At 38.9% G+C, this 24,595-nt stretch overlaps 1 protein-coding gene across 1 annotated transcript in view; it reads left to right on the top strand.

Moving 5' to 3' along the window:
* PLCB1 (phospholipase C beta 1) overlaps positions 1–24,595 on the top strand; it is a 666,959-nt gene that overhangs the window by 473,063 nt on the left and 169,301 nt on the right. The window contains exon 10 of the mRNA XM_046679966.1: positions 17,342–17,488. Within this exon, the coding sequence (XP_046535922.1) occupies positions 17,342–17,488 (147 nt within the window). The remainder of the gene's footprint in view (positions 1–17,341; positions 17,489–24,595) is intronic.

Here is a 24,595-nt window from a genome sequence, read left to right as displayed (position 1 = left end):
AGCCATTATGAGTCCATTGTTCATTTGTTGTCTTGGTAACTTCCGTCTGATTTCCCTTCCTTGACTGCGTTTCCTCCTTTCCCAGGAGGCAGAAATTGGGCCTGAGCAGAGGCAAATGCCTGGCCCAGGAATCCTGGATTTTTCTCCTCCAGCCTTAAGTGACCTCAGTGTCTGCTCAGAAGCATGGTTCCAGCCAGAATGTCACAACCATGTCCATTCACAGCTGAAACAGCCTTTGTTCAGAAAACAGCCAGTCAGGAAAAATATAAACAGTAAAAGACACAGTCAACTGTCAGTCCCAAGAGGTAGGGAAGTGACCTTGGTAGTCCAATCCACCCTAGTCTGCTGAGTTTTGTTAAAACTTCTTTCCCTCATCAGACTATACCTTCCCAAGATGCTTTGCCATTTTGCATGAAAACTAGTGGGACAAGGCAGATAGTGTCTATTTTTCCCGTAAGTGAGACGTCTCATCAGAACATAGTGTTGATAATCGCTGAGTGTTACCCTTTTCCCTTCCGGGTAGGGGTCAGGTGGGACTATGGCTCAGTCAAAAGGAACAGCTTGGCAGGTTGCACTGTGCTGGAAAAAGGCCACGAAGCCACAGGCATTTGGCCCACAACGTCTGCATTACCCAGAGTCTAATTTTGTTAATAGTCAACTTTAGACCAAATAAGTGGAAAGGAAACAGATCAAATGTGAAGAGAATCAACTCCACGGAAAACAAACAATGACCACAAGGAAGCCAGATGAGGTGAGATGTGGACTGTCTACCCTAACACTTAACAGAAAAGCTGAAAAATGTGCAATGGCAATGGGTGAAATAATGTCAGGAAGTTGACAATGACCAATAATTTCCATAATTCATTATAGGATTCTAGAGCTCTATCTTGACTCTGAACCACTCTGCTCTATAAGACTCCAGTTGCAAAAGCAAAATTATCTACAGAGTAGGGATAGTATTATTTTAAGAGGAAGGCTTAACGAGGATGATTGGCAAAATCAACCTTCACACCTAACACTCTACCTTACACATAGAAAATGAGCCAAAATGAGTCTTATTAATGTTTCTATTTGTCTTTGTTTGGGTTCTCCCAGAAGCTGACTCTGGGAGAAGAATTCAAGCACAAAGAGTTTATTTGAGAGGCGATTCCACATAGCTCTAGTAGGGCAATTTAGGAAATGAGAATGAGGAAGGGAAGGCAGCCAATAAAGATTGTGTCATCAAGAAAGTTACCAGTGTGCATCACTGCATCTCAGTCTTGGGGCAAACTCTAGAAGCCAGTGTAGAACACACGCCTGAGTTTCCCAACCACAGTCACTGTGGATGCTCTTAGGAATTGTTCATCCTCAGGCACTTCCATCTGCTCTCCATAAAGTAAGCCATCAGACAAAGAGATGCAGATGGAAGTCCAGCCCAACCATATCTCCTGGGGCACCAGTACTGTCAGCTACAATGTCATTATCAACAAAACAATATTCACCATGATCACAACAGTATAAAAAGAATTTTTCCATCCAGCTATGCAGTTGTAACAAGAATCTCCAACCTGTCAAAGGAGGGATCCTCCAAGGTACCTGGTGCTCATTGAACTCTTCTGTATTCTAACATACCTGATGCAGTTCTTGGATATTTTAATCTAGCAAATGTGTATTGCCCACCTCACTTAAGAGCTACAAAGAAGTGGAATGAAATCAAGATAAAGTTTTCACTCTCAAGGAGACTGTCATTCAGAGAGGAGATGATATATACAAATAACTATAATAAAAGCAAGAATGTGATACACCTCCATTGATTCAGCCAGCAAATCTGAGTGTCCTTTATGTGCTAGAGAAGCTTGGAGGAACAGGAAATTTTTATTTATTGTGTCAGTAATTGCTCGGAACTCTTTACCTGCTAATTATCTTGTACAGATACAAGAATGAATCTTTGAATCTGTGTTGTTATCCCCATTTTACAATGAAGAAACTGAGTCTTTGAATGGTGACGTAATTTTATTAGTTTGGGAAGGAATTAGTGAGAAGGCTAAAAGGGCATGAAAGCCGAGATACTACCCTTGGCCCATTCGTTCATTTATTTAGTCAACACACATCTTTTCAGCCTTACTGCCTATGTCCGCGCTTGAACTAGAAATAGAAAGGGGCCATTCTAGGCCCAGAGTTTTGCCAGTTTGGATTCTATGCATGGACATGGCACCGCTCATCAAGCCATGCTGAGGCAGCATCTCACATAGCACAACTAGAAGGACCTACAATAGAATATACAACTATGTACTGGGGAGCTTTGGGGAGAAGAAGAAGAAGAAAAAAAGCAGATTGGTAACAGATGTTAGCTCAGGTGCCAATCTTAAAAAAAAAAAAAAAGAAAGAAAGGTACCATTCTTCTCTTCTTGGGGCTCCCAGTATAGTAAAACCTCCTCTGTGAGGAAGGGTATTGGAGGCTTTTGAAGAAAGTGACTCAAGCTGTACTTCGAGAGTGCTGCAGAGTAGAGAGCTGAATGAGGGACAGGCAGAATTTAAGGCACTAAGATAACATGTTCTAAGTAGTTCACCAGAAAGTTTTAATGAGCACATCTTCTGGGCCTGCCTTTACACTAGACACTGAAACAGACATAAATGAAGTGAAGATCATGCCCCTTGCCCTTAGCAAGCCAGTGTCCAGCTTGACCAAGGAACATGACATTCTGGGTAAGGATCTAGAACATTTTTGCCTCCTTTGCATTATGCTCAGGAGCCATTGTGAAGGGTCTCCTCTGATAGAGCAATGTGGCAGGGCATAATAAATCTTGCACGTGTTGCATAATAAAATGCAACAAACTTGTTTTCTAGCCTCTGAGAACCTCGAACTCTAAATGATAAATCAGTATTTACGCAAATCTAGTGGAAACACTCCAAGCCTGTGTTCAAGAGAGCAGGGTTCTTATCTGGATTCTGTCCTTATCTAGCTATGTCAACTAAAAAGGACTTTCATCTTGCTGGGTCAAAGTTTGTTTATCTGTCATGTTAAATAATAAGACTTTGTCTTACCTACCAAACAGAACAGTGAGCAGTAAATAAACTCGCAGATGTGAGAGTATTTCAAAGAAGGGAAAGTGCTAAATCAAAGTTAGGTGTTATTATTAAGAACTTTCACACAAACCACATAAACAAGTGCAACTTACTACAGTGAAAACTGCAGGGACACAGAAAGCCATGAGAGCTGAGTGAGGGGTTAATTTTCAAAGGCTTTTGAGACGAGCACGTAGCCATTTAGTGGGCATTGTCACACATCTTGGACTTGTATTTGTACTTAGCTGTGCTAATAAAACAGCTTTTACAACCAAAACGGAATAAGAATACATGACACTTTTCAACCTAAGAGAAAATAATAATGCATGAAATCATGTTTAGAACATACTTGACTCCAGGATTGAAAAATAAGTTGATAAACTAGAGAAAGAAACCAGCAGATTTCATATACTATACAAGAACAGTTAGTTGGCAAACGTCCTATGAAAGTTTGTGCCCAAGCAAAGATAATTGAAAAGGAAACATTGAATAGATTATTTCTGCAAGCAGGCAAATCAATTTTGGTGAGCCACAGGATACTGAAGCCATCTGCACTTACTTTCTCTGAGCTGGTCTAGCAGAACTCACATTAGGGTCACAGTACCAGGAATAAACACGAGCCAAGGAAATAGCTTCTCAGTGCTATGCTTGGAAGTGACTTAAGGAGGTGCTAAGCCATTGGACCAGTAGCATTCCAACATACTCTGGTATCATAACATTAAGAATGGGGATTGAATGATGATGAATGGATTCTCAATCACCTAATCCCAGTGACGTCCAAACATTTGAGCGGCCAGCTCCTGCCTAATTGGCATTTGGCTCAACAGAATGAGGCTGGTGGCCATGTTAGCTGGCAGGCATCTTGTCCAATTTGTCCATCTCAACTGTGTGATGACTCTCTGGATTTATAGGCCATCTGTCTTGCAAGGCAGAATTTGTACAGATTTCTCTGTGTTTCCAGGCTTTGAAAGATGTTATTTGCATGTGTTTGGCTATTTTTATTTTTTAAGCTAACCTGCATATTTTTTGCAAAACCCACAAAATGATGTCACATCTTCTGTTTAGCATTTCTCTTGTTCTCACATTGCCATAACAAGTTTTCTGTTGTATTTTATTTTTCTTCCTAAAAGTTAGGCTCATGTGTTGGAGAATAAAAGTGCTAGTGGATGCCTTTAAATTACTTGCAGAGATTAGAATGTAAATTAAGTCTGGAAGAGAATTTTAGACCTTGATAGACAAATCCAAATCAAAGAGCTAATCCTCACGCCTCTGCCAGATGGATCATTTGTCCTGCCTGAGCCCAGCTTCTTTTAACAGAAAGATTTAAGTAACACGTTGTAGAGAGCTAAGTAAATCATGGGAAAAAACTCTTCCTCGGTCACATTCAGGGCTATTTTTAGGACTAATCCAGGGTGCTCAGATTGAAGCCAACTGCCAGGAGGCAAGATCTCCTTTTCATCATCCATGCGCCTCATCCAGGCAAGTGCTGGGAAAGTTACTTGGATAAATATCATCAATTGCACTCACCACCATCTGTCTTTCCATTGCTCCTCCATAGGCTCCAGATCCAGCTTGCACACTAAGTCCCTTGTGACCTCACACAAGTTGCTTACCTCTCTAAGTCCCTGTTCACCTGGAAATGAGAATTAAAAAAGTACCTCTCTTGTAGGATTTCTGTGCCTGGCACATGGTCAGTGCTCAAGTAATGGCACCTCCTCCTCCTACTATTATTATTATTATCAACCTTTTCCTGATACTAGATTATGTGTGATGTCTTCTACAGCAGCATAGCATAGTGGTTAATGGCACGGAACACAAAGCCTGACTTCCTGGGTTCAAATCCCAGCTTATCTACTTAGGAGCTCTGTGAATTCGGGCCAGCTACTTGCCTTGGATTTCTCATCTATAAAATAGGCATAAAAGCAGCTATAAAGAGTTATTATGAGGATGAAATGAGTTAGTATTTGCATAGAGTCAACAGTTTATGAAGGTCTGTTAAATCATAGACTTAAGATAGATTAAATTCATGGAGCTCTTCAAAGCCTGGCTCTCTCTCTTTCTTCTTTTCCTCTCCTGCTTGCACTTATACAACACATTTCCTTTCAAGCCAGAATCCATTATTTTTTTAAAAGTACTGTTTGTAAACACAGCCAGCCACATTTTCTTCCCTTGAACCTCCACAGCATTATTTTTTTCCTTTAGCACTTCGTTGCTGCTGCCTTCCATCTGTTTTTAGGGCTAGCTCAGGAGCAGTTCCACGGTGGTGCTTTGATGTCAGGATGGGGTCATTTCCAAGGTAACCGTCCTAGTCAAAAACATGTCCTGAACAGGGAAGAGCCTGCCTGGGGGACTTTCAGGCCACCTTAGTAATGTGGCATGAATTCTATTTAGAGATTACCTTTCGACCATTCCCACTGTACTTTTTTCCTCCTCTGGTCACAGAGATCCTGTAAAGTATCATGAGAGGGTGTAGTGCTGAGGACTTGCCACCAAGCTCAGAAGTTTCAGTGCAATGACAAGCATAGGCTTGTGTCACCTGACCTTATCGAAAGTTACTTTCGTAAGCTTGTGGGTCGAAGGGGAGGACCTATGGATTTGTTTCAAATAAATTTCTTACTTGTGAATTTAAAAAGAAATTCTACCAGGGCTGAGCAAAGAAGAGGAGAGGGTATGACAGGGCAGTTAACTTGCCCTCTGCAATGTAATGAAGTACAATCAACTCTTCTATTGTTTAAGTATTGATTTGCCCTATTCTGAATTATCTGTGTCCCCTTCCTCTGGTCTATTTTAGTGGCTTTAGCCATTTGATTAGCACTTCTGCCTTGGGCTAGGCAGAGGGAGGGAGTAAAGATAAAACTTTCAATCTCTCCAGGATTCTTGGTTGGGACTCAGCTCTCCAGGCTTTCCCTGTGGTTCTTAAGCACACTTGTTTACCATCATGGTACCATCAGTTAAAGCCAGGCCAAGCCCCTGGGGTCTGGTCTCTAAGCTATCATTGTGTTTCTTTGATGTTTTTCTCTTAATCCTTCCTTTGCGGTGTCATTTACAGCTGAACTAAGAATTGCCATTTTTAGTTCCCTATGATACAAATTAGTTTGAGGTGTTTAGTTGCCAAGATAATACACAAAACTACTCACGATATGTATTAATTTGTTGTTAGTGCCTTCCAATGGATTCCAACTCCTAGCAACCCTGTATCCAGCAGAGTGGAATCCTGCCCAGTCTTTTTGCACCATCCTTTCACCTTCTGGCACTCTATCAGACAAGAATCCACTGTTATTCACAGGGTTTTCACGGCCAATTTTTTCAGAACTGGGCAGCCAGGTCCCTCTTTCTACTCTTCAGTCTGGAAGCTCCGCTGAAACCTGTCCATCGTGGGTGACCCTGCTGGTATCTGAAATACTGGTGGCAGGGCTTTCAGCATCACAGCAATGTGCAGCCACCACAGTATGACAACTGACAGACACGGGGTGTGGTTCCCTGAGTGGGAAATGAACCCTGGTGGCAGTGAATCTTAACAACTAGACCACCAGGGCTGCCTTATGTATTAATACATAAACGTTAATATTCGTGGAACCTAACAGTCATTCTTTCAACTGATATTTATTAAGCATTTATGTGTCAGTCACTGTCCAGGTTCTAAGGATCAGCAGTGAACTGACAAAAGCCCTGTCTAGTGGCTAGACTTCCCACTGAGTACCTGCATCTCTTTGCTGAAAACTCTCTTTGGCACCTGGAGGCCTCTCTTCCCAAGGGTGTAGTGGACAGAAGTACTGGGAATTAATACCCCTGGAAGCAATCAGCCACTGACTGATGGGACTTGGTGTATAAATACCCCGGTTTCCTCTCCCTTTAGATGGGACAACCTGCAAGTACATGTTCTACCTCATTTCCCAGTGGTTCCCCAAGGGTAATCCCATTCCAATTCCAGTTGCCTACAGTGGCGATTAGTTTGATAATTCACCATTATGGACTGCCTTCCCCACGCTCCCACCACTGTTTCCAAGAGACCACCCCCTAAATAAACAAATACCCAAATCCTGGTCTCAGAGTCTGATTCAAGGGAAACCCAGCCTAAGACCCTCTGTCCTCATGAAACTTACAATCTTGTAGGAGGAGACCAAAACTAACAAGCCAGTCTATATAGAGAATGACAGATGGTGATAAATGCCATGGAGAATATTAAGTAGTGTATGAGATAGAAGTGCCAGCAGGAGGAATTGCTATTTCTATAGGGTGGTTGGGGAAGGTTTGGGAAGGCTTCGTGTTATAGTGACATTTGAGGTCACTCTCAGTGCACTCAAAATAAATGTTTTTTTCTTCTATCTTAATTTCTATATTGAAATAACCTAGGGTGGGTCTAAGTGCTAAGATCCTTACCTAGTACTTGGTCATCAGAGGAAGACTCTGGGCTTTGGTCATCTGTTCAAGCTGGTAGTCCCGATACAGCCTTGTTCCTTTCTGGTCTTAGGCATTGATCATCATTTTAAGGACAGTGGGTTCAGCTACATGCTTGCTAATCACGGGTGGACCAAGAGGGACCTCTCTAAGGCTCAGGCACAGGTCCATCTATTTAGACCCTGCAGACACTTCTGCTCCTGCTGTTTCTGGCCACTGGGGAACGCCAAGGTTCGCAGCTTTCTGGAGCATCTCCCAGGAAAGGAGCCACAGGCTTCTCTCTTCAGAACATCAAACTTGTCTGGCACTTCCCCTAGACCTGGGGACAAGGAAGGCTTGGTAGAAAACTTCCCTCAAAACCATGCAGAAAACGTACCCTTTAGTTCTTCCTTCTCGGCCATCCTTACCTTCTCTGAGGCAAAGCTAGAATGCTTTGTTGCTGCCTATATTGGAGGAGAGTGAGAGAGACTTGGAAAGAATAAAAGGGAGGAAATATCTCATCTGTTAAGTACTGCCAACTATGACAGGATTCAATACACAATTTATTTCAGCTGCTTTAAAATTTAGTTCCAGAAGTCTCCTTAATTTTTTTTGGATTTAATGGTCTAATTTTTCCAGCAGTGCTTTGAACTCAAATTGTAACTTCACATGAGAGACTTGGGAAATACAGTTACAATTCTGGATGTATTTTCTGCTGATTGAATGAGGCCATGAGGGACACATCCCATGACCGCCGTGAGGAGAGTTAGACAACTCCCCAGCACTTATAAAATAAAAGGTCACATGACTCAGTCATGATTCCCCTAGAAATTTGGAGCACTGACAACTCCTTACACACACTGCCATACCTGTTCCACTCAAGCAGCCTGTGAGGTTGGCAGAAGAAGCCAACAGGTTCACGTACCTTCCCACCTGAAAAGCACTGAGAGCACAGGCTGCCTCTGTGACTCTGACCACACTCTACCTGGGAAAAGATGTAGCGAGGAAAGCCTGACAGACAATTATCCATAGAGTGTCATCTGTGGTGAGATGTTAATCACTGCATACTTTCCATTAGAAAGATGTAAAAGAAAACCAGGGAACCCCATGATAAGTCCCTGACCAGGCAAAGCAGATCCATGACAGAAAACCTTTGGTTCCTCCCTTCTGATTTAATTTTACCTAAAAATATAAGGATCAAAGGATAAAGCATGCAACATCTGACTCTTAAAACAGAACAAAAATATCTGCAGTGTGGTGCACTGGAAAAATCATGGAACTTCAGGACAAATATGGTGAGCTGAACATATTCATCTAATTAAACTCTTTGTGAAGCCACACTGAAAGTGCATTAAAAGAGATATTTTTTAAAGGCATAATCTGGCAAGAGTGGGGATGATAGGATGAGAGATAGCAATTATATGATTTTGGCACTGGCTATATGTTTACAGCTATAACAAATCTGAGAAAATTGGTCATAGATCAGCCACGTGAAAATCTGGGAATGAACCTGAGTTATTCTATAAAAAACCTTACAGGACTCAGAAATTGATGGCGCTAGGGTCCTCTGGAAGTCGGGTTGGGGTAAGCCCTAAAATAAGGAGGATTGGTTAACAGTTGTTTGTGGAATAGTCAGAACTCCCACCTGGGAGAAGACTGAGGTTGACACAGGCCCAGGTGAAGGGAGGGCTGCCACTTTAAAACAAGGAGATAAAGTGATCAAAAACATACTGAGTGCTGAGACCTCCAGCATTCTTCCACCATTTGGCTTTAGAATGCTGGCATCCAGGGCTTTACTCTCTTGCAAGTGATTAAACAGATCTTCTCTCAGGACTCTGATCAGCCCGAGAAGAATGAACTAACAGTATTGCTATTAGGGGTTACTCCAAAGAGACAAAGACTGAGCCCTCTACAATGATGCCTTATGAACTCATACTTTTCAAGACTACCAGATACGTTTAAAAATCCAATCAGCTCTTTAGTCCCCCAGTTTGAAATGTGAACAATTAAAAATTACTAGATGTATGAGGAAAACTTCTTGAAAAAGTAGAAATAAGCAGTAAAAAAGGTAACCTTGGCGAAAACAGTGCAGTGAGAAGAAGAGTTATCATATACATATATCATTAATATAGTAATTATCATTAATAATTAATTAATATTAATTTTATTAATATTAAAAGTAATGTAATTGATATAATAATATCTCCGTAGAAAGATAACAGAACATATTGTACTGCTGAAAAAGGAACAGAATGGTATTTTAAAAAGAAATATCAGAGAACAAAAACTCGTTCTTAGACATTAAAAAGAAGGCAGCAGAAACAAAAGCCTCAAAGAAGAGTTGGAAATAAAGTTGAGGAAATCTCCCAGAAAGTAGAGCAAAAAAGTTACATGAAAAATTGGAGAGAGAATGTATAAAAATGTAAAATTTTGCCAAATCATATTTCAGAAATAGAAAACAGAGGAAATTATCAAAAGGATAATCCATGAAAGTTTTCCCAAACAGAAGGATCATACCTTTCAGACTGAAAGGAGTCAAAGAGTACCCAGCACAGGGGATAAAGATAAGCCTATACCAAAGCACATCATTGTGAAAGTTCAAAAAACTGAAACTGAATAAGATGCTAGAAATTTCCAAAAAGATAAAACAAACAAACAGAAACAGGCCACATATCAGTTTTTAGGATGATAAATCGGTAAGTCTTCAAACCTCTTAACAACCACACTAGAAGCTAAAAGACAATGAAGCAAATTTTCCCACAAAAATCTAAAAGAATAATTTTTCCAACCTAGAATATTATAGGCAGCTAAACTAGCAATCAAGTATGCAAGTGTCGTGAAGCCAATTTTACATATGCAAGGTTCAAAAAATTGAACACTCATGAACACTTTCTCAGGAAGCTACTGAAAAACATTCTCTGACTAAAATGAAAAAGCTAACCATGAAAGAGGAAGACCTGGTATACAGAAATAAAAGAGATTTAACAAAGAAGAGAAGTAAAAGAAATGGAAATTGATCAATCTAGATTGGAGCAGGTCATAAGACTCCAGGAAAGACCCTCAAGAAAATGAAACTGGAAAACATTTATTGTGTTTGAACATATTGCAAAGAGGTTTGGATAACTTGTGGCGAGTTTGAAGTTGGATTAGAGATATGTGCAAAGAAATGAAGCAAATGACAAAACAAGACATATTAACTACAGGGAAACTTAAAAATTGTGCATTAAAAGAAAAATAATCATTGTTTTACTGTATGACTCAGCCCTGAACAGAATATGTAAAATAAGCACTGATTACACATCTAACTAAATTGTAATATAGCTGTCTCAGAAGGCTGGGAAGAATGTGTTTATGTACTGTGGGGTAGAAAGAAGAAAGAGCAATATCTTCATCTCCCATGGTGGGAAGTCAAAAAATAGTCATACAAGCATATTATTTTGAGATATAGAAGTAAATACCAAAAGCATCAACTAAAAGGTTTGGAAGCATTTGCTTCTAATCGAGGGGAAATGAGGGAGCTTGTTTCTACTAGCTATCATAGCAGAAGCAGTTCTGGACAGCAGCTATAGAAATAGATCTAAATTTAGAAAACAACCCTTGCCAGTTGCTTCCAGACCAGGCTGTTTCCCTGTAGTCATCTCCTGCAGCAGTATCTGTGCATCAAGAGCAAATCAGATGGGGGTTTCTTAACTGTACCTTGGCTGCTCCATCCACTGGCCACACTCAGCCCCTCCCTTCTCCTTCCTTCTAAATTCAGCCCATCAGCAATCAAAATTGGCTGATTTTCCTCCATGTTCTGCAAGATGTGGGCAGCAGAAAAGTGAAAGAGAAACTGGAGCAGAACTGGAACAAAATGAGTGGATCCTCTCTGAGGATTCCTGAAATTTACATCCTTAAGAAGCCAGAGGGCTTCTTTGTGGCCAACATGAAGTTAGTTTGTTTATCTGCTAAGTGGGCACCTTGCTCTGACTCCAAACTCTTCAGCTACATGTGCATTAAAAAACTACACTAAATAAACAGAAACCTGAACTGCACGTCAAAAGGCATCAAAGAGGGATATTACACAGTAGTTTTTCAAGTCCTTGAAGGTCAGGACTCGAATGGACAAATCCTTGGTTATTCTCTATCCCTGGCACATGGAGTTGGGCCCTCACTAAAAATATATTCATTAATCACCACCAAAAAGGAGTTCCCTAGCTCCAGGGTAAGTTCAAGATATCTTGTTCTTCATGGAGAGACTCGAGCTGAAACATCTCTTCTCAGATGCCTGGAACAGAAGAGTCAAGCTGGAAAGTCCTGTTGGAGTAGGTTTCTAGAAGTCAATAGACCAAGGGATCAGGAGCTGAAAGGATGAGAGAACCAGTTCACAAATCTCTTCCCATTCTTCTGTTCTATTCTCCAGAGCTCCTTTTTCTGGTCACAGATCTTCCTCATTCTTAATTGTTCCCAAGGCCCATGGGATGGCCTCAGGTTTAGAGAAGGCATTGGAGTAGCTTGTACCCCAGTGATATATTCGTGGGCCTTTGCATGCACTTGAAAGCATGAAATACATCCAGTTGAGTGTCACTGGATACGCTGCACAGTTTTAAAACATCCCTGGAAGGTATCGTTTTGTCACAGCAGAAGTTCAAATTTCTATCTTCCTGACATGTTCAGGAGGCCCCCAGTGGAGCCTCAGTCATTATCCACCCCAGGGAAGGGGAGAAGCAAAAGGAAGCCGAGGTACTGTTGCTGACCATGGCATTTTTGCAAAGCTGTGTGACATTTGAGAGTTTCTCTGCAGCAAAAATATTTCTGAAGGATGAGGAGACATATAAATGGCCATTGGGGACCATCATTTTATCATGCCACTTTCCTCTTATATCTCTTTGAAGATTGTTCCTCCCCATTGAACTCAGATCTTTTCACTTTTGCTCTAAGTGGTTCAAACAACATATATGCTAATAAAGATCTTTAGGTTCCATTATGAGTGACATGTCCAATTGGAAGCATACCAATCTTTTATTAAGAAAATATGTAAGCGGCTTTATTTTTAGCGTTTGTCAGCTGGCCTTATCCTTCTGAACTTAACTTCTCTTCTTGTTGATTTTATTCCAGAAAATTGTAGCGTTGGTTTTAATTGTGGTTTGATGTCTCATAATCTCATTTTACTATGGGACATTTTGTTTTAATTTAGCTAGTAATCATCCTTTTGTATTAAACCACTTGAATTCATAGAATTCTACAGCTAGAAGAGACTTAAGAGCCCATATAATTTATTCATCCTATGGTTGAGGAATTTGTTCTTGATCAGTTATTATTTGCAGGAATGGAAGCTGGATTTCTTGTGCTGTTACTAATTTGTTTAGAAAAGCAATGCTTATCCTATCTCAATTCTCAAAGATTTCCGTTCTTCTATGCTCCTCAATGGACCAGAAAAAAAATTGTAAGCACTTTTGCAAACACCGTGCAAAGCTGATGGAAAAAGACTGATGCATTCAAGTGACTAGCACCAGCAATATTCCAGCTGTTTTTAGGCTAATTCATTTGCCAAACATCTGCATTTTTTCAGCTGAACTCCTGACCCCCTTTACTGACACTTTGCAACTTACAAATCTACTGTACCTTATCTGTACTTTTTCATCGGCTTTTCTTGACTTTGACATATCTCTGCCTAGTCGTTTGATGCCTCAAAAGTCTTATGCAATTGCTCCTTTAGTTAGCAAGGCAAAGCTCTGTGGTTGAAAAGCTGCTCGCTGGTGTCTGCTCTCCTTCAGTCTGCACTCATACTCTGAACTGCCCTCCAAACTCATTCATTGTTCTTGTTCAAGGTTAGGTAAATTCCTTCACTGGAGATTTTTAAATTATTTAATATAATTAATTATAAATAATCCTCACAAACACTGATTCACCTAACTCCTGTTTTTTTTTAACTGATTCTAATCTATGCTAAAAATTGTGTTAAACTCTTTGACTCCCATTAACTAATAAAGGTAGAGAAGATAACCCAAAGATTATGTTTAAGTGACCCATAGGACATTAACCAGATTTATATTCAATTTAGCAATATTTTTATAGGTTTTGGGGTTTTTTTGTTTTGAGGGGTTGCTGACACACGCACATATGTATGTATCAGTGTCTCAAGCCTCCTTTGAAATAGCCTTATCTTCTTGGTTTCCTCATTAATGAATTAAATAAAACTTCAACACGTGTTCTTTGGTATGTTGCCAAGTATAAGTTGACCTTAATTATAATGCCCTTATTTGAGAATATCAAATATATAGCTTGTATACCTCCACTTTTCTGTTTTCACCTATGACAGACATCAAAATTAATCACAAGCGTGGCTCAGAATCTTTCTCAACACAAGTGCTCAGAAGGCATTAGATGCAATAAATGGGAATCAACACTAAAGTTAACATTAATTTGTCATTCTTGCCATAGGTTTTGTTTTAATTGCTTTTAAAAGTTGCTGATCAGACCGAAGGATATTTATTCCTGCAAGATAACAGACACGAACTGGCAGCCTCATGGTCAAATCTTGCACCATAAGATGATATGTTTGGTCACACAGTATTTTATTGTTGTTATTTGCATGCCTTTAGAAGAAGTGTACACATACCCACAGTGCTTTGGGGCACACATTATTCCACAGTCACATTACTTTCCTTTGCTGGCCCCTAAAGACACTTACATTTACCCTGTCCCTTGAGGAAGAGGCAAGTTAGAGGCTGAGTTGTATGAAATTGTCATTTGCATAGGTTAAAAATGCCAAACATTAGCAATTTCATATGATTCAACCCAATCAGATAAAAGAATCAAAGTTATGCTATCCGTGGTGATCTTCCAGTTTCAGAAGAAATTATTTTCTATTTTGAATCACTAATCATCAAAAAGAAATGCTGATTTAACACCTACTGTGCACAAAGCATCATGGTAGATTCCAGGGATGACGAAGATACAAATATACACCCTGTTTTGGAGGAGCGCATGCCTGGTTCTCCAGGTGTGAATAGTCTTATTTCCTATTCGATTGTGAGCTCTTCAGAAGCAAAGGCTGTGCTTTACTGTGCTGTATTTGTCTGTGTATACATCACATGGCAGATGTTCAGTAAATCTTTGTTAAATGAGTAGAAGGTAAGGAGAAAGGGGAGAAGGAAGAGAAAGAGGGAAGGAGGGAGGAATGGAGCCTAGTTTGAGAAGAAGCTGACAAAATGGACTTGTCACAGAAAGAAAAAAGACTACAAAGAAATTAGATTAAAAAAAAAATCACCTCTGGGGCTGGCCCTGCGGCATAGTGGCTAAGTTCAGTGCGCTCTGCTTTGGCAGCCTGGATTCTGATCCTGGGTGCAGACCTACACCACTTATTAGCCATGCTGTGGCAGCAACCCACATATAAGGTAGAGGAAGATTGCCACAGATGTTAGCTCAGGACTAATCTGCCTCAGGAAAAAAAAAAAAAAGCCTCCAAATGTGTTTTAGATGCTAACATAGTTTTAAAAGCCATCTATTGAAATAGCTTTGGCCCTAAGTGGCATTGACTTTGGTTTGTTTCCAAAAATCAAAACCAATCTGAAATGATATATGCATTCCACTGTAAACAAATTTTAAAACGAAGGCTGCAAAGGCACTAACCAAAGTGACCTCATCAATGGCCGCATGAGCGGAAGGATCATGTTGTTGGTGATGGTTATTTGGAGACATAAACTATGGCATCTATTCAAAATTGGTCACACAGGTATGCCAGTGTGAGGACCTTTATGTCATATTTCTTATTTCTAATACAAGAGACCATCTTAGCTCTTTTATCATTATTGAAATTATCAAGGTATATGTTAGAGTTTATTTTTAAGGAGTTTATAATGCAGATAATTGTTCCTATTTAAAAGTTTGTTTAGGAAAAACTTTCTTTCATAAAACTCAGCTCTTCTCGTTAACTGAGCCAAACCAAGTTTCTTTCTTTTTCTTTCTTTATTTCTGGAAAATATGAAAGGTGATTTAGCTATAATGTTTCCAGAATTGAGAAAAGTACTCATCAGTCATTTTGAGAAATTTATTGGATGTGAAAAGATTTACACTATGGTAAATAGTCAATGCTAGCTTTACCATTTACAGATGACACACCTCTTACCATTCAAGAATAAGTAATGCTCAAATTAATAAAAATTAGATTATGAGAGACCGTGTTTTTACATATGAGTTTGGTATAGGGGTGAAGAGAAGGAAAACCATTGGTGAAAGAGTAAATCGCTAGAACTTCAACAGAAAGCAAATTGGTCACATGTACTAAAAGCCTTAAAAGCCTTCAAAGTCTTTGAACTAGCAATTCTATTTCTGGGAATCCTCCTAAGAAAATAATTAAGAGATTGTACAAGAATTAACTACCAGAGTATTCAACGCAATGTCATTTATACTAGTGAAAAATTAGAAACAACTTTAATGTTCAAAGATAATGGAATATGCTCAGTCAAGTTATGGTTATATATTTTTAATTTATAAAATATAAATATATAGTATATGTTTTAGTTAAATATTTATTTTCACATGAAAATGTTCATAATATATTGTTCAGTTAATACAAACAACAGAAGTTACTAAATCATATATGTATATATATATGACTGCATTTTCATAAAAGAATTAAACACACATGACACTTTTTTTTCTGGAAGGTAAAGATACACTTCAAGATTTTTACAGTAGTTGCCCTGAAAGAAGAGTTAGGCATGTTTAGAAAAAGATTTATTTTTCCTCCCTGTTCATCTCATTTCCTGATTTTTCTTCAATGAAGGTATACCACTTTTATATTAATACAAAACTGTTTCAACAAGAAAAAGAGAAATACTACCCTCCAACATTTCCTGGCAAGGTCTCTACTACCCACAAATGTGCTGTTTTTTTGAAGCTTTGATTGTTAAAGTTAAAGAAACAAACTGTGGTGATGGACCAGATAGTGAAGATGGCTCTTTCTATGTATTCTACAAAGATTAATATGATAAAGATAAAGAATTATCTCATTATTTAGTGCTAGTCACCTCAGAAAGATAAACCCAAAAGAAAAAATCTAAATAGAATCTAACTAAACTAAAGTGTAACTCATATTTCTTCCATTTGAAGTAAAGTCATTCTAAATGAGAAACGTAAAGACCTTTTTCTATGAGCATTCGATTTCGTGGTCCCAGGAGAGATTCATCTGTGGTCCTCTTTATTTTCTGTTTCAGAGAAAAGATCATTCTTTGAAAACACTTTTGCTTCATTTTAAGTAATTTCTTTGATTATAAAAGTAAGATAAATTCCTAATAGAAAATTTGGAAATTCACCACTAATTCTATTATCCAGATATAAGCACTAATAATATTTTGGTGTTCATCCATAAAGTTGATAACCATTCTTATATTTAAAAACAGGAGATTTGGTACCAGCACATTGGCTGAGTGGTTAAATTTGCCCACTCCACCTCACCAGCCCGGGGTTCACCAGTTCGGATCCTGGGTGTTGACCTACGCACCACTCATCAAGTCATGCTATGATGGCAGCCGACAAAGAAGAACTAGAACGACTTACAACTAGGATATACAACTATGTACTTTGGGGAGAACAAAAAAAAGAGGAAGATTGGCAACAGATGTTAGCTCAGGGCCAATCTTCCTCACAAAAAAAAAAACCAAAAAAACAAAAAAACAGGAGATTGGTGTTTAAGTATTGAAATCCTATGAAAGTCAGTGAGGTTCATGTAACCACATTTTCTCTATTATCTGTGGTATTTGGAGATAGTGTGATCCTAGACTACTGTTTTTCCATATTAAAATGCAATTGTGACCACTGTCTTCTACCTTGGATGCTACCAGAATTTTCTGGAAAAAAACGCTAAGGCAACGTGATACCAGCAACCCATAAAAAGAATACATTCACATTCTTCTTAACTCTTCCTTTCCTCCAGGACAGATATCAGTGGACGGATTCATGCGCTATCTGAGCGGAGAAGAAAATGGAGTCGTTTCACCTGAGAAACTGGATTTGAATGAAGATATGTCTCAGCCTCTTTCTCACTATTTCATTAATTCCTCACACAACACCTACCTCACAGGTACGAATTTATACTTCCTTCACTATTACTTTAGCCAGTCTCACCAAATTTCACCAACTTCTACTTTCTGTTGTTCGAAAGTGAAGGTGTGTTTTCTTTTGTTTCCTGTGAAGTGCCTCTGAGCAGTAGGTTCCACAACCAGGGGCTCCCCCCGTAAGTTATAGCCTTAGGTTTATGAAGCAATATTGTCATTTCTCCACAACATTATCTCTTTCTAAGTTTAAAGTCTTCTAAAATGTATCCATTTGCAGACCAATGGAATTTTTGTGTAACGGAACTCATTCTTCTGCGGACTTCAAGCCATTTACAATCCTACCTAGTTCTCTGGACTGTTTTCTTCTACAGGAAGGGATTCTGAAGCCCTTAATAACTTCTGCTCAGGGCAAATTGCTAATTTTGCTCAAGGTGGAATAGGGCTTAGACGTAAACAAATTGATCTGTGAATGATAATCTGTACTTTGTTGTAAATATATGTATGTATATATATCTCAATACGGTTTATAAGAAAAAATTTTAATAAAAATGTTATAAGCTGAAAGTGTTTTTTTTTTTAAAGATTTTATTTTTTCCTTTTTCTCCCCAAAGCCCCCCGGTACATAGCCGTATATTCTTTGTTGTGGGTCCTTCTAGTTGTGGCATGTGGGACGCTGCCTCAGCGTGGTTTGACGAGCAGTGCCATGTCCGTGCCCAGGATTCGAACCAACGAAACACTGGGCCGCTTGCAGCGGAGCGCGCAAACTTAACCACTCGGCCACGGGGCCAGCCCCTGAAAGTGTTTTTATAATCAAAATTAATTTCTTGCGGAATACTTTCTGCATGGCAGATCTCTAATTACCAGCCTTGAAAAGACTTTGTAAAAAATCTACTGGTTAAAAAGAAAGCTTTTTGAAAACCATGTAATTCTCCTGCTTCGCACAGTCCATCATCCAAAGGAATATGAGATAGCCAGACCGTAAGACTCACAACACAACCGAGGTCTGGGGTCTCCTTTGGCATCTCTGCGTTGTAGATGCTCGCCATGCCTTGGGGGAGGTTTGATGTGCTCATTGTCCAGGGGTGTGTGGTTTGTGTTGCAGCGTAGACCAGCAATGCTGTGTGTAGAGTGACAAGGGAGATCCAGGCACTAGATATTCGTGAGAATTTCACAGGTTTCAGCCATCTGGCAACTAAGCAGTTTTTTCTTTTGAATTCCGTAAGGAGGTCCACTCATCCTAGCTCAAAGGCATGTTGTGTTGGTGTGGAGTCCAGCACTGGCCTGGTATCCCACACTCAGTGAAAAATAGCTTAGAATAGAAAGGACTCTTGGACAGAGCAAAGTAGCCTCCAGAGAGCTGGAATAGTCTATCTCAGGATGATTCCTCATAATCTGAGACCACCTAGTCAGAATCACATAGTCTGAGTTCTACAGCCAGTTGAACACAATTTGCGTGTTCTTCCTGAAAACTGGATAGCTCTCTGGCTACTGGTGGCCTGTTCTGTTTCAACAGACATTATCTACTAAGAGATAGTCGTGCCATAAAACTAACTAGATTCATTTTTGGCTCATCCGAAACTCTGTTCTGGTCATTGCTTGCTGCATAACAAATCATTTCAAAACTCGGTGGCACTGAGCCAGCCCTGACGGCCTAGTGGTTAAAGTTGAGCGCTATCACCACTTTGGCGGCCTGGGTTCTTTTCCCGGTCATGGGACCACACCACCTGTTTGTCAGTTGCCATGCTGTGGCAGCAGCTCATATAGAAGAACTAGAAGGACTTACAATTATGATATACAACCATCCACTGGGGCGTTGAAGAGGAAAAAAATAATAATAAGAGGAAGGTTGGCAATCGATATCAGCTCAGGGCAAACCGTTCTCTGCAAAAAAACAAAACAAAACAAAACAAACTCAGTGGCATAAAACAGCCAGTATTTTATTTTGATCCATATTCTGTATGCCAGGAATTCAGACAGGGCACAGAGGAGATGGCTTGTCTCTGCTTTCTCATGTCTAAGGCTTCAGCTGGGGAGTGAATGCCTGGGGGTGATGCAAACAGCTTGGGTGCTAGAATCCTCTGGAGGCTTCTCCATCAACATGCCTGGCACTTGGGCTGGGATTACCCGACAGCTGGGCTCAGTCAAGATTGCTGACCTCATTACCTACAAGAAGCCTCTCCATGCGGCTTGGGCTTCCTCACAGCATGGCAGCCCCAAGATAAGTGGACTTTTTATATGGCAGCTCAGGGCTGCAAGAACAAGTGTTTCAAAGAATGAGGAGGAAGCTTAATTGCCTTTTTGCACTTAGCCTCCAAAGTTCTATACTGTCACTTCTTTCTTTATTTGTCAACAGTCACAAGCCTCCCCAGATTCAAAGACAGGGGACATGGACCACAGCTCTTAATGGGAAAAGTGTCAAAATATTTTTACCCTGTTTCAGAACTAATACAGGTTTCGTAACTTCGAAAGAAGAGTGTCTACTTAGCTCACTTCCTTGGATTCAGTTTCTTAGGCCTACTACAAAAATCTTGCAGCTCCCACTCAAATTGATAAGCCATTACAAAGCATTATTTTCATTCTCAGGGGTTCTTAATCTTATTTGGTACCACTGACCTATTTGACAGTCTGGTGAAGACTATGGAACTTTCTAAGCATCGTGTTAAATGCATAAAATAAAGTAATAGGATTAAAGAGGAAATAAATTCTGCTGAAATATTTCTAACAAATATTAACAAACAAATTTATGATATATATTTTTATGAACACAATGTAAAATTAGTATAAATAATATGTTGTGATATTTGCAACAACTGGAATATGATATGAAAATATCTGTGATTTCTACTGGTGACAAAGTCACGGGTCCTGCTAATACTAGTGTGATTTGTGACCTACATGCATAGCTGAAGAGAATGTTAAATTTCACATAGATGTTTAAATTGAAGATGTAATCTTTTTTCCCATCCAAGTTAGAGGGGGTCTACAGAACCTCAAGTTAAGACTCTAGATCTTTGAAATATAACTTTAATGACTTTAGCACATGATGGAATCTTGCATTTACCATATACTTAGGACTACAAGACTCTTAAAAATACTTAAATGTATGTTCAGTTAAGTTTTGGACATTGTGTGTGGTTTCATCAACCTGGAAGTCACAATATGCAGTCATTTTACCAACGGTCCTTTGTAAGTCCAAATGTGCCTTCCAACTGATGTATTTAAATTCATTAGTATCTATATTATTTGTCATATAATAAATGAGGCCATAATACCCAAATGAATGAATTCCAAGATTGACTGGATATACATTCTATTCTTTTTACCTTCTTTCAGAATATATCAATTTTTCTCTTTCTGCATATCATTATGGACTTACGGTTTTCAGATTTTATGTATGTTCACACAACCACAGGCACTATTCTCCTTTTGATGCTCAAATTATCTGAGCTTTGGTCAGTGGAAACATTTTTTAGGCTGGCTTCTATATCCTCTTGACGTGACCTGTTGATCTTTGAAAATGTCCTTCCTTTCTGGACCATAAAGATCTTCCAGGCTCACCTTGTCCTTCTTTGTGCCACACATAGAATCAGACTTTTCCCCCAATGAACCCTGGTTCCTTTCAGGGTTCATTGAGAAAAAAAAATTATTTGGGTGACAACAATTTGGACCCTGCACTATGGAATGTTGTTTCTGGACCATTTCAGTGAACAAAGCAGGAAAAGATACTTTTCTTTTTTCTTCTTAAGGCACAAATTCACATAAATATTTGCACTTCTATCTTCCAATTTAAATTCTTGGTTCTATAGCTGTGCTTCCTTTATCAATCTTGATACCTAACAAATTATACATAATTACTCATTTGCGTTACTGACCACACAATAATAGCTCTAAGAAAACTGTTCGATGTTAAACAATAAAACTACAGGATACTGTTCAGTTTTTCTCTGCAGTTTTTTTTTTAACTGCATTTTTCTAAGGATTTTTAATCCAATTAATTTCTTCCAGAGGCACTCATTTGCCCTCCCTCTGAATAACTGGGTAAGCACAGATGTTGTAGAGAATTTGGCTCCATTGTGTCACTTTGGTTTGGGGTGTGAGCATATTAAGGGCCAGTAGTTCTCAAAATGTGGAGCTGTCAGATACTGGGAAAGAGAAGGGTCCACTCTATTTTTTGATGAAGAAAGAGCTCGAATAGCTGTCCCCAAATTTCTGTACAATGCCTTCATATCACCACCATCTGATGTACCTGGTTTCCGACTAGGTAAACCAATTCTTTCTTCCATTATTTAATTTCTAGTAGTATTAGAATTCATATATTTTCCAATATTCAATTTTTAAAACTATGCTGCCTATGTTAAATCGTGTTCTGATCTTTAGGGTTTATTTTAACTTATCTTGCTCACTTTTCTAAGCCATGTGTTATTATACCCAGGTTTTTATGTACCCTACATAAATCCACATTCTCACAATATTACCTTGTCCCAGTAGCAAAGTTTTTTATTTTCCTGCAGGGGAATTAAGGAGATTCCATATAATTAACCCAAAAAACTACATATCAATTCTAATACAGCCTCATTAGGTTTTACCTCAAATCTTCTTTTGACTTATGGGTAAAATTTGGTTTTACTTCATATGAGATTATTAGTATCCTTGTTTTCATTATAGATAAACCTAATGAGGAACTCCTATCTCTCAGAGACCTTTGCATAAATATAAACATTAATAATATAAAAATTCAGACTTCCCAAAGCCAACTAAAACTATTGTAAAAGAAAATTATAACCAATGTATAACCCAACAGAATCCAATTAAATGTTAAAATCAATACTTAGAAAATGAGTTAGTTTTTATACTTCAAAGGCATTTCCAGAAGAAGTAGAAACTTTTTCTATAGAAACATTTCATATAAGGGGTGTTTGGTGGAAAAAGGAAAGTTTTCCTACTCAGATGAGTGCAAAAAATGCTAGATATGAACAAAGATTGGCACCTACCACAGTATGTTTTGAATATAGGGAAAAAAGCTTACAGATTCTCAAACATCAAAGTTATGACTAGCTCTCCTCCCCCCACCATCACCACTCTACTTCTTTTCTTAGAGCATTTTAAGAACTAGCATTCCTGAGAAATGCCACTCTAAATTCAAATAAGGAGAATTTCGATATTCGGAATGTTTTCTTCTGAGCATTCAAAGAGACTGTAAAAATTAAATATACAGTGTAAAAACCAAAGCAATTTAGCAATGCATTATTATCATTATGTTTATTTCTCTACTCATTACTGCCCCTTTGTTGACCATCGAGACACCCAGAAGGAAACATAAATCGGACCATTGAGAGAAATATATGCATAGAATGAGTTGATTCTTAATTACGATGGTCATATTCTAAGGTTTTGGATAGTCTTGGCAGTGCATCAAGTAGTGATTATGTTTTAAATTATTGTTTTTCCTTGAGGAATATACCCTTATCTCTCCAAACAAAATTCTCTCAGGACAGAACAGTAAGCACTCATTTCAACCTATACTTTTTCAGCTCTTCATAAATTTTCCCATACTCCAAACCATTCAGGAGATAATGGCTCTCTATAAACATGCAAAGCAAAGTGGTATATTTCTAAATAATTAGCATCCTTACTCAGCTTAGAAAAAATTAGATTTCCGATTTTAGTTATCCTCTGATACATTAAATTATCTGATTGAATGTATCAAATAATTGTTCAGCTCCCTTCTCACATATATGTTCTTGGCTGCAGAAAAGTTCTAAAAATGATTCAAGGCATAATTTACCCTTGTCAGTCATCTACTACCAACCCAGACTGAGTGCCACTCCCTTTTTTCACATCTCTCCCACTCATTTAGCCTTTAGCACATGTAACCTTTTATAGTTTATTTTTGGTTTAAAGTACATAAAGACCTATGAAAGTTGGGTGGTAGAATAGAAAGAAATTGAGCTTAGCAAATAAACAGACCAAGTTTCAATTTGCATTTAAGTAAATTAACTCTTCTGAGCCTCAGTTTCTTCATTTGTAAAATGAAGATAAATTGAAACAACCAGAGTATTTGGAGCTGTAAGTAATAGGATGCTATTACGTAATGGCTTAAATATTAAAGAATTTGTTACCTCACACAATAAGAAGTCCAGAAGTGGAGCAGCTGAGGGTTGATTAAATCAGGAATTCATTGATGTCATTGGAGACCCAGGTGCTTTCCATCTTTTTGCTCCTCTCATGGTTTCAGGACGACTGTGCATCCCCAACATTGCCTCCCTATGAAATAATATCCATATGTGGCACAGGGAAAGTCCTTGTCTTGTGGCCCTTTGTAAGAGTGAGGTCCCCCTACCCAATCCAGTAGATTTTCCTTTAAGCCCTATTAGATGTAGCCCAGAGTTGCACCACACAGCAATGCCCACATTAATCACTAAAATGGGGCACAGAACGACTATGACTGACTGAGAAGAATTAAGATTTATCCCAGGGCTGGGGAGGGGACCCTGAAGCATATCAGAACCTAAATAGAATATTCTGTTGGCAAAGAGAAAGAGAAAGAAAGGGCAACCAGAAGTATAAGATTGAAGTGAGAGTTAAACTCCTTGCCACATAAGAACCTTCTATTTTATTTGAACTTGCCTCCCTACCTGAAGGGTAAGGGTAAGGACTATGTCTTGCCTCATTTTTGGATCCCCTCCCACAGAGACTGTGTTTGGGAATGGGCACAGATCCTAATGGTGAGACTCCTATAATCAGTAAGGCATATGCTTAAAATTGTTTTCCCGCTTTCTCACCTAAGCCATCTCATGACCAATGGATCTATGTTCAAGCGAGCTTCATGGTCTCACTGGGGCAGCTGGCATAGAGAGATCAGATCAAATCAATGCCCCTAGCGACGGTCAAGATGAACAACGTAGCCTCTGTATTTTGGACAGTTCCCTCAAGTGTAGCTGTGGAATTACGTGAATGGCTGTTAACAGCATTGAAAGCAAGGAAACATAGTCCCCATCTCCACTTATTTAAGGAGACAGTGTTTATTGAAGAAAGCCACTGAATTAACAAATGCATCACATTCTGGAAACTTCTTATCCTGGAAGTTGAAGACAATAAATAATGGTAAATATAGACAGTTAATCATCACCCTG

The sequence above is a fragment of the Equus quagga genome, chromosome 12 (assembly GCF_021613505.1).
Source record: "Equus quagga isolate Etosha38 chromosome 12, UCLA_HA_Equagga_1.0, whole genome shotgun sequence".
Lineage (NCBI taxonomy): Eukaryota > Metazoa > Chordata > Mammalia > Perissodactyla > Equidae > Equus > Equus quagga.
Note: the sequence above shows the minus strand (reverse complement) of the source record. Positions and strands in the feature narration are given on the sequence as shown.